At 35.9% G+C, this 10182-nt stretch overlaps 1 protein-coding gene across 1 annotated transcript; it reads right to left on the reverse strand.

The window, feature by feature from the left end:
• Positions 1-5552: 5552 nt before the first annotated feature.
• DEFB110 (defensin beta 110) lies at positions 5553-9935 on the reverse strand. Its single transcript, XM_087437883.1, has 2 exons — positions 9881-9935; positions 5553-5701 (listed from the first exon to the last, which is right to left on the reverse strand). Exons 1-2 carry the CDS (start codon positions 9933-9935, stop codon positions 5553-5555), a joined length of 204 nt encoding a protein of 67 aa, XP_087294009.1.
• Between the last annotated feature and the right edge of the window lie 247 nt (positions 9936-10182).

Consider the following 10182-nt stretch of genomic DNA (forward strand, 5'->3'; position numbering starts at 1 on the left):
GAAGCAGCCCATTTGGTAACTTTTGAATTTGGGGGAAGCGTACAGGAAAGTAGCAGAGCGATGATCAAGAGTTTTAGCCCTAAATAATGTGTGGTTGAGAATAACAGTGAGACAGAGAATAAAAGGAATGGGACAGACTTCAGCCTTTGTAAGATGAGTTCTATTTTGGATGTATCAGGATTAAAGAATTTGGAGGCCAGACAGAAAAATAAGTTCCATAACTAATAATAAATGCAGCTTTGTAGTTTGGGAGGGAGACTGAGAAAAATATTTGTTGGTAGTGGAAATCATAGTGAACGAGATCATCTCAGCAAAGCATATAAAACAAGAAGAAAGGAGATTCAGGGACAAAAAACAGAGACCACTGCATTTAAGAGATTATCAAAAATAGGGCCGGCTCCGTGGCTTAGCGGTTAAGTGCGCGCGCTCTGATGCTGGCGGCCCGGGTTCGGATCCCGGGGGCGCCCCGAGGCACCACTTCTCCGTCCAACGCGAGGCCGAGTCCCACGTACAGCAGCTAGAGGGATGTGAACCTATGACGTACAACTATCTACTGGGGCTTTGGGGGGAAAAAACTGAATAAATAAAATCTTTAAAAAAAAAAAAAAAAAAAAAGAGATTATCAAAAATGGAAAAGTCAATTAATAATTGTCAAAATAGTGACCAATTCTAGCAGTGTTCAGAAGTCCAGCAAGATGAAGAATTAAATTTGGCTTTTGGGTTTGCTTTTAGGAAAACATTTATAACATTAGCAATGAGATTTTCTGTTAATTGATGTGGGTGAATGTGGGTGATGTGGGAGAAGAGTGTATAAGATTTGATAAAGTGGAGACTATGACTGCTTTTCAAGAAATCTGGTGAAGGACAGAATAAGGCAGATTAGAAAGTAGCTTGAAGAAAAAAAATCTCTCATGAAATCTGACTAACTGTACAATCTGACTGACTCTACCTTTAACATCTCCAGAATCCCACCATTCTTCATTGTTTGTACTGTTACCCCCCGGAACTGAGTCACCATAATGTATTACCTATATTATTCTAACACCACCTCATGAAAACACTTCAGAGACGTCTTTTTAAAACAAAATTCAAATTATGTTTTCCCTCTGGCTAAAACCCACTGGATTACTCTCAGAATAAAAGACGTGATCCTTTCTAGTTCCTGAAAAGCTCTGGGTAATCTGTCAACATATTTCCTTTCTGACCAACTCTCCCAGGACTTTCCTCCTGGGTCACCCTTTTCCAGATGCCCTTGCCTCACAGGCATTCCTCACAGACCTCAAGTGTGCTCCCAGGACCATTTCTTAGCCTCTTTCAATTATTTGCTGAAATGTCACCTTCTCAATAAGGACCCCTGAAAAATCCTATTTAGAATTTTTATAGCCCATCAACATTTTGCGGTCCCTTAACTCTGTTTGATTTATCACCTTCTAATATTATTTGCTTATTTATTATGTTTACTGTTTGTATTTGTCTCCACCACTATAGAATATGAGCTCCATGAAGACAGGGAATATTGTTTATTTTGTTTATTGATGTGTACCAATCTTATTACAATACGGCTAACACATAGTAGGTTCTCAATGAGTACTGCGAAAATTAATAGAGGGAAACACATTCAAAATGGAGTCAGGAGGCCAGAAGGGGGAGCTCCCACACAGTACGACTCTAGGTCAATGACAGGAAAAATAGTCAACTACAGACCCCAACAGAAATCATCAACAAAATAGAATCATTAATTATAGGAAGAAAGGTACATTGCACCCCAAACAGAAATCGACTACCCCAGCAACTCAACCAATGAGGAACCATCACCATGAACTCTTTCTTTTCTCCAATGGACTTTCGTTCAAAACAACTCCTCCCAATTTCCACCTTTTTCTCTGTAAAATAACAGAGAAATAAGTTCCTCTCCCTTATTTGTTGGACTTGCTTATGGTCTTCCATAGCATGCATATCCCGAATTGCAATTCTTTGGCGATTCCCAAATAAACTCTTTTTGCTGGTAAAATAACTAGCTGTTTTATTTTTAAGGTTGACAGTATACACCGAATTGGTAAATAAATCAGAGAGGGGGTGTGGAATGCAGTGTCTAATTCATTTATTGCCAGTGTTATGAACTGACATTGAATTTTCAGGGTGCAGATCCCATGTCTTGTTCATTTTTTAGCTATCAAATTGGCTAGTACTGAAAGCTCAGTTTGTGATCAATAAATATCAACTCCTTAAGACAGGAGTTGTAGTTTTTTTATCTTCAAATCAAAACCCCAGGACATCATACCTGGGAGGAAGCAAACCATTAATCAAATGTCGTCTGGATAAATAAATTACTAATTGAAATTAGATTTTGTTCTTGCCTGAGGACATTGAGGTGAAACAAATCCTGAAGTAGATTGGATTTGGATGCATGATATGAGGTTGGATTCTAATTCTTTTCCTTCTAGTCCTGTGCTGGAATTTGATGGTGATATAGCTCATTTCAACATAATGCTTTAAATTGATTCAAGTGTGTATTGAGCTATTAAATAACAACAAAACATCCATTACCTGATGGTGTCTATTTCATCAGGGTCACTGCTAATCGAGACTCACAGAATACTAAAAGTGAAGGGAAATACATAGTGTCGTGGAAATTTAGATTCTGGGCCAAAGGAGGAAAAATGCAAAACTTTCAGCTCTTTAGAGCTGATTAGTGGAATTTAAGATTATCTAGTTGTTTTGTCAATTTACATAATGAAAGTTGCAATGTATATTCCCATTTATTAATATTCCCACTTATTAATATTTGCATTTTTTCTTTTTTTTTGTTAATAAATTCTTAGGACAATAGGAATAATTAGTGACATCTCTTTCTCTTTAAGGAAACAGGCTGCAGAAATTCATCAAAGGGGATTCTAGAATTTTCAGTTGATACTACACAAAACAAACAGTTAAAAGATTTCCACAGGGAAGGATATTAATTTCATAGTTGATGCTCATACGTTTACATTCTCCTTCAAGTTTGTCACATTTGTTCCTTGGGCTAAGGGCAGAGGTTGGTGGCTTGAACAGACACTGGACTACACAAGGAGAGACCAGCTCAGAAATTTAGATGGTTTTGGTTTCTCTGTCAAGCACTGAAGCATCGAGGGAGGGTCTACCAGTATAGACTAGTTCATGTACAGAGATGCCTCAGGTGTCTTCTAGAAAACCTTTCACCATCTACCACTTCTCAGTGGCCACTAAAATTCTTGTTTGCCCTAGGTTAATAGTATGTCAGGTTTCTCAATTCTACTTTATGGGTCTTGATGTAATAACTTCCCAGTGTCTGGTTAGGTAGGATAAATTATCAAACTTTCATATCAAGCATTTAATTTTACTAATCTCCTTTTCAATATGGCTGATATATTTATTGTCAAAAAGTTAGGCTAATTTTTTTGCGGGGGGCCACCAATGTATCATCTCTGGCCCATATGTAATAACATATGAAAATTTCAAATAGATATTTGTTCTCATAAGACACAGGAATGTATTGACTACCTGAAAACATGGCTGATTTTTTTTTGTTTCCATTTTTATTTTTAAATTTTTGTGAGAATGAGTGCTTATTTATAAACCAGTTGTTTTAAACCAGGGATGATTTTGAACCCAAGGGGGATATTTGGCAATGTGGGACATTTTTAATTATCACAATAAGGGGAAGGGATGCTGTTGGCATCTGGTGGGTAAAAGCTAGGGATGCTGAGAAACAACCTGCTGCTAAAGATACAATGCACAGGACAATTCCCACAGGAAAGAACTGTGTGGAGAAAAATATTAATAGTGCTGAGGTTGAGAAACCCTGTTTAAATGAATACTGCAAAAATAATTTTGAAAATATTTATACTGCAAGGGAACACGTTGAGCAAAGTCTATTTTAAGTTATTAAAATATGTGAAAGATAACTCACATAAGCCTCCAATATATGTTTAGCAAATAATTGTTTCATAGTGGGAACTCATGTGTATTAAAATAAAACACTAAAAGTTAAACAGTCCCTTGTGATGGAAATTTATCCAGAAACTTTATCTACATAGAGAAAAAGTCTTTCCCTGTGCATGCCACTGTAATGAATAATGGTTAGTGTGAACATAAATTCTTAAATCTCATATCTGCATTTATAAAATAGAATGAGATGCCATAATAAAAATATCAAGAGAGTAGCTAGGGCCTACAAAATCTTTGACTTCTCATCTCCTTCTGAGTCCAAGTCTGGCCCACATGTATCCACTCAATAAAGTTCCTTTTTCTTTAGTTAAATTACCAAAGATTATGCAATTTAATTTTGAGGGGAAGGGAAGTTTCTGTTTTATTACTATGTTGTGGTATTGATGATTTTGTCTTGTTTTATGAGGAAGATTAACCATGAGCTAACATCTGTTGCCAATCCTCCTCTTTTTGCTGAGGAAGATTGGCCCTGGGTTACATCTGTGCCCATCTTCCTCTACTTTATATGTGGGACGCCTGCCACAGCATGGCTTGATAAGCGGTGCATAGGTCTGCTCCCAGCATCCGAACCTGTAAACCCTGGGCCACTGAACTCGCCACTGGGACAGCCCTTTGATAATGTTTTTTAAAAAAGAATTCTGAATTAATACACATTACTAAATTGTATTCCTAAACTCATAAAAGAAGCAGAATTTGCATTTTTAAGTAGAAACTGTATGACACAGATGTATTATTCAGAGTGTTGCGGGAAAAAATACTGTGGACCTTCAGAGGAAGTAGTGAGAGGAATTCAGGCAGAGTGGAGTTGAAGAGTCAAGATTACGCCTCCTTTCTTTTGCTGGGTATCTCCTCAGACAGGATTCTCTCAGGACTGAGGAGCTGAATTCAGCTATGAGTCATTGTTTCTGACTTCCTTGGTCAAAATATATAATTACGTATAGTCTCTTCTTCTTTACGAAATTCCTCTCTTCCTTTTTTACTCCCTCTTCTGGGGAAGAGGGAGTTCCTGATCCACATTTTTCTCCAGTAAATAACAAATAGGTAGAAATTAGAGCTGGTTGTGATTTTCCTCTGGTCTTCTGTTCTTACACTCTGGTCATTCGCTCCCTTCAGCTCTGTCTCTCTCACGCGAAGGATCTTCACTCTCAATGTCTAGTCTCATAAGCCCAGTGGATTTATATTTTTTCATGGGATAATCTATAAAGCAGTGTTTAATAATAAAATAACAGCACATTTCTCTGGGAGACTTGTATCTGAGAAATATGCTTCTCTCATTTCTTTGACCTAGAGTTTCCCACAACATTACTTATGTCAACTAACAAAAGGTATATAGAACTTTGAATAGTTCTTGAGGAATTTCCATAAAATAATTCTGCTTACTTCTGGTACCAAGAGATCATGAGAAAATGCAATGTAAAGGCACCAGATATGTGTGTGACATAGAACCACTTCTGAATGGTTCAATATTCAATTTTATTTAACTCTTTTTGTATTACAGAGATACACAGGCCTTGAAAGGATGTGCTGGGAAGACTTAGTAACTGGTCCTCTCTTCTTGGAGCATGTGTCTCTTTCTTCTGTCATCTTTACTTCTGCAAGCAGCAATGAGTTGCAGGTCTCATGCAGTAAGCAATCCTAATTTCATTTTCATGGCACTCAACTTTACACCGACCATTACCCCTTCTGCACTCTCTCGTCAAATCCAAGCTACCGTAATGGGGATATCTCTTTTTGGCTGTAAGAAGGAAAGAATGACTGTAATTAGCAATCTAGCTATGACACACTCATATTTTAAAAGGAGAAAGTCCAGGAAGCAAAAGATCCTCGAGTAGGGCAAAAGAAAAAGCCTCCCTTCTGATTTATGACTGTGAAAATCTTACTGAGGGAAGTTTAAGTGAATGTACTGTCCCTTGGTGCAAGGTAAATCCTGGAAATCAGAAAGTGTCTTGGACCTAAGTTAGGTGTGCCAGCTTGCTTCCCTACAGGTGATTGGAAAGCAACTCTAGGATAGTTTCCAATTTAACAATAAAAAAGTGCTCATAATTTATCTTCTGTCGGGCTCAGTCTCGACAATCATCTAACTGCATTCTGGTTCCCCATTTTCTGCTCTCGCAAACATTTAGATTGAATGTTTTGCTTTATGAGTTCTTCTTCAAGAGCTTTCTGCTGCAGCTTGATGTTACTTTTCTAAAATGTTGAGAGTTGGGCAATGTTAGGCAATTTGTCTGAATTCCTACAGCTCCCTGGATATTCTGGGATTTACTTCTCCAAAGAAATGATCTAACTTAGACCATGTCTGATGACAGCATCGATAAAAAAATTTTAAAGACTAGAATGTTTGGCCACTGTATGATTTCTAAAATTATCAGTGCTCCAAGCTACAGGTTTCATCTTGTAGCTTGGAGACTGACATTTACTAGAAGTTTATTATTTAGGATTGTTGGAGAAATTGGGGAATTGGGGGATGTTGGTCTAGTAGGCTGTCAGATCCATTCCAAACCAAATATATTTTAATCTTACATTTCACACTATACACTGGTTTATGTGTTCTCAGAAGCCCTTTGTTTTGGAGTTTTTTTTGCATACACATAACTTTTGATAAGTAATGACCTTACTCACATGGTGAGATTAAGGGGAAATGGTATGGGAGAACTCTAAATTCTTGCAGGTGGCTGACCAAAGGGCAGACTCCAGTACTTTCATATATTTGTGGTAGGAAAGTAGATAAATTTTACCACTAGTTTTTGCCATTCATTAAAGTTTGGTGTCCCAATCAGTCCCTTTAAAGGTCAAGCCTTTCTACTTAGGCCTTCTGTCTTCATTTCCAAGAGATGGTAGTGAGTAGTGATACTTATTAGTAAATAGCTGGACTCAGAGCTACATTATCCATATTGTTGGTATAAAATCTAGTTCTTCTATTAAAATTAGCTCTTCTATTAAAATTGCTGTTATAAAATCTGGTTTTTCTATTAAAATTAACTCTTTTCTCACTGTAACTGACACAAAGCAGAATATAACATAACTTATAGAAGAAAAATAGTTACTCTGCACACATTAAATGTTAATTTCTAAATATCGTTATTCATTCTATAATTTCTGAGGAGTTACTATTATCAAATCCTTATATGATTTGCCAATGACAAAACCTGAATTATACTCACTTTAGACAACAGTTCTGTCACACGTGACACTCTTGTCCAACATTTCACCCTAAACTGACCTCACCCTTTCTCTTATTCATTCTTTATCTTATTTTACCTTTCTAAAAATATTATTGTCTTCTTTCTCCTCATTCTGACCTCTAAATATGAGTTTTCCCCAATTTTGTGTCTTTGAATCACTAATATTCATTTTTACAAGCATTCATCCACTTATTCAACTATTAAGTATACTCCTTGTTAAGCTCTATGCCAGTCTCTAAGGCCGAGTTTCTCACTCTAGGCATTATTGACCTTTCAGGTTGGTCAATTCCTTACTGTGGGATGCTATCCTGTTCATTGAAGGATGTTTAGCAGCATCCTCGGCCTCTACCCACTAGATGCCAGTAGTACCAGGTGTGACAACCTAAAAGGTCTCCAGACATTGCCTAATGTCTCCTTGGAGGTAAAGTTGCCTCTCATTGAAAACCACTGTTCTAGTGATGCCATGAGAAGCCAAACATATATTGTCAGTGCTCTCCGATGCATGGTTCAAATACTATCTTCTCTCTGAAATCTCTGCTGATTACTTTCAGGAAAGTAATCTCTCTTTTGACTGATCTCACACAGCGCTTCATATGTAACATTTATATTACATTTATAACATTTTAACATGCTAGGGAATTTCTTTAAACAATATATAAAATCCTACTTAATATATAAGCTAGAAATGGGCAAGACATTTCCGAAAATATTTCTCAACTCAAAATTTTTTATTTTCACTCACCTGCTACGTTATTCCTGAAGCTACCATTAACCTCCTTGGAAACCAGCAGAAAAAAATCATAACTACCCTTTCAGCACAAAACTATACTCTCCTTAACCAAAGCACATGTCAGATTTAAATAAAAGTGATTATTGGCAATAACACATTTTTCAGTTTGGCAGATAAAGTAAAACAATAAGTGAGTGTGAAACAATACCTCATTTCTAGACATTCCCTGCATTTCCAACCTCTAGAAAATGAAGAGGAAACTAAGTGACTTCGCTGGAAATCTCCCTCCGTAGAAAATTTAAGGACTTTTATGTAGACATCTTTTCATCTGTAACTGTCTGACTGGGAAAAGAATGAAATTTTTCTACCACAATTTTGAGTAAGAACTTTCACCATCTGAAAATGAGATATAAAAAACAACTGAGAACTCTAAAAGAGTCATACATATGACATTTAATTGTATTTAGTTTAGTTCAACCACCATATACTGGTGAACTATAAGGTGAAATACAACATTCTTATTGCTCTATTATTTTCTAAATATAATTTCTAACTCTACAGGACACATGATTTTTAAATTGGTTGACAAAAGTATGAATAACTTTAGTTATTAGTGGGAGCACCTGATAGGCCCCTATAAGGAAAAAATAAGCTAATAAAACATAAAATCACTTGGCATAGTTATCTATTATGTTAGCTATTGTTGAAATTAAAAGAAGAAAAAGGTTTATCACATGTTAAAAGATATGAATCTCTGTAGAAATTCTTTTTGGCCCTTTCTATAGCTGGAAAAAAAGTAGAGATCCTTTTCTAGCAATTTTTGAATGGAGGGAGAGGAAGCTATTTTCTTAGTTAAATTAACAACTGCATTATTTGTTAATTAATGCTTGGCCCCTATCTAGAATTTTATCCAATTACAACCTTTAAATGATAATTTTTCAGTTTATTATTTATAAATATTTAGGTTGTCATGATGGACTCTATAATATTCACAATGAAAGAACAATTTAGTCTCCTAGCCTTCTGTTATAATTTCTCTTGGGCCTAAAAAATTCATCCACATTCTAAAAAGGAACACTTTCCTGAGAGTTAGTGAATTTGAGCCTGATTTCATTGCCAGTACCGTAAATTGCATAGACTTAAGCTCGTCCTTTCATCTTACGTTCTTTGAGAGGAAGGGAGTAAAGTCAACGACAGCTCCATCTCCAAAACTTAGTATTCTATTTCTGTACAATTAATACTTACACATTAATTCAGAAGGGACTCTTGTTACACACCTGATGTGAAGAGATAGTCTTTGAGGGGAAAAAAAACCTCAGAAAAAATATAGCTCATGTACAAGGTATTACACTCAACATTCAAGTAATCTGTAGCACTCAAAGACAGAAGGGTAGTGACCAGAAATATTTAAAGAAAGGCCAACAAGGTACATAATTTGCCTGTAGAACAGAATATGAAGAAAGGCTTCCTACTAACTGGAAGTAGTGTACTGGCATAAGTAAAAAAGAAGGAAAAGGTAAATAGATCTTTCTCTAACACTGAACCATCCACCCCTTACCAGTTGATTAGGCTAAAGAATATTTTATCTATTGAGAATAGATTCTAACAAATTGTTAAAGGATTAAGGTGATGAGACTAATGTATTGATCTTATTTTCTCTTTAACTTTTTATTTTGAAATCATTTTTGATTTACAGAAGAGTTGCAAAGATAATAGGGGCCAACTTCCCTTTATGGTAACATCTCACTTAACCATGCTACATTTATGAAAACTAAGAAATTAATATTGGTATAATACTATTAAACTACAGACTTTATTCACATTTCACCAGTTTTCCCACTTCTGTCATTTTTTCTGTTCCAGGACCCAATCCAGAGTACTACACTGTATTTAGCATAAAAATCTTTTAATCCCTATGTTATTACCATACTTTTAACAAGAAACAACTGATGTCTCCTCAAATTCATTAGCACAAATACACCCATAAACATTTCCATGTTACCTGGTAAGATAGTGACCCAAAAGAGCAGAATAAAGAAAAAGAGATGAATCTTCATTGTAGAGAGTATCTTAGGAAAAAAGTGTCAACAGATCTTTTTCAAGTTAGGTTTTTCAAATAAGGAAACAGCGAACCCTTTTATTTATAGATTCTCCTGGGAAGTGGTTTTAACTACTGAGGCTTATCAATAGCAAGAACATTTGTATGCTTGGTTGAATCGTGCCATGTTCAAAGAATATGGTCACAAAAAATTATTAAATTTTCCTCACAAAAGTAAAATCTACTTGTATTACCTTAAACAGACT

Source organism: Ceratotherium simum, chromosome 13, assembly GCF_057802395.1.
Source record: "Ceratotherium simum simum isolate JZ-2026a chromosome 13, ASM5780239v1, whole genome shotgun sequence".
In the NCBI taxonomy this organism is placed as follows: Eukaryota; Metazoa; Chordata; class Mammalia; order Perissodactyla; family Rhinocerotidae; genus Ceratotherium; species Ceratotherium simum.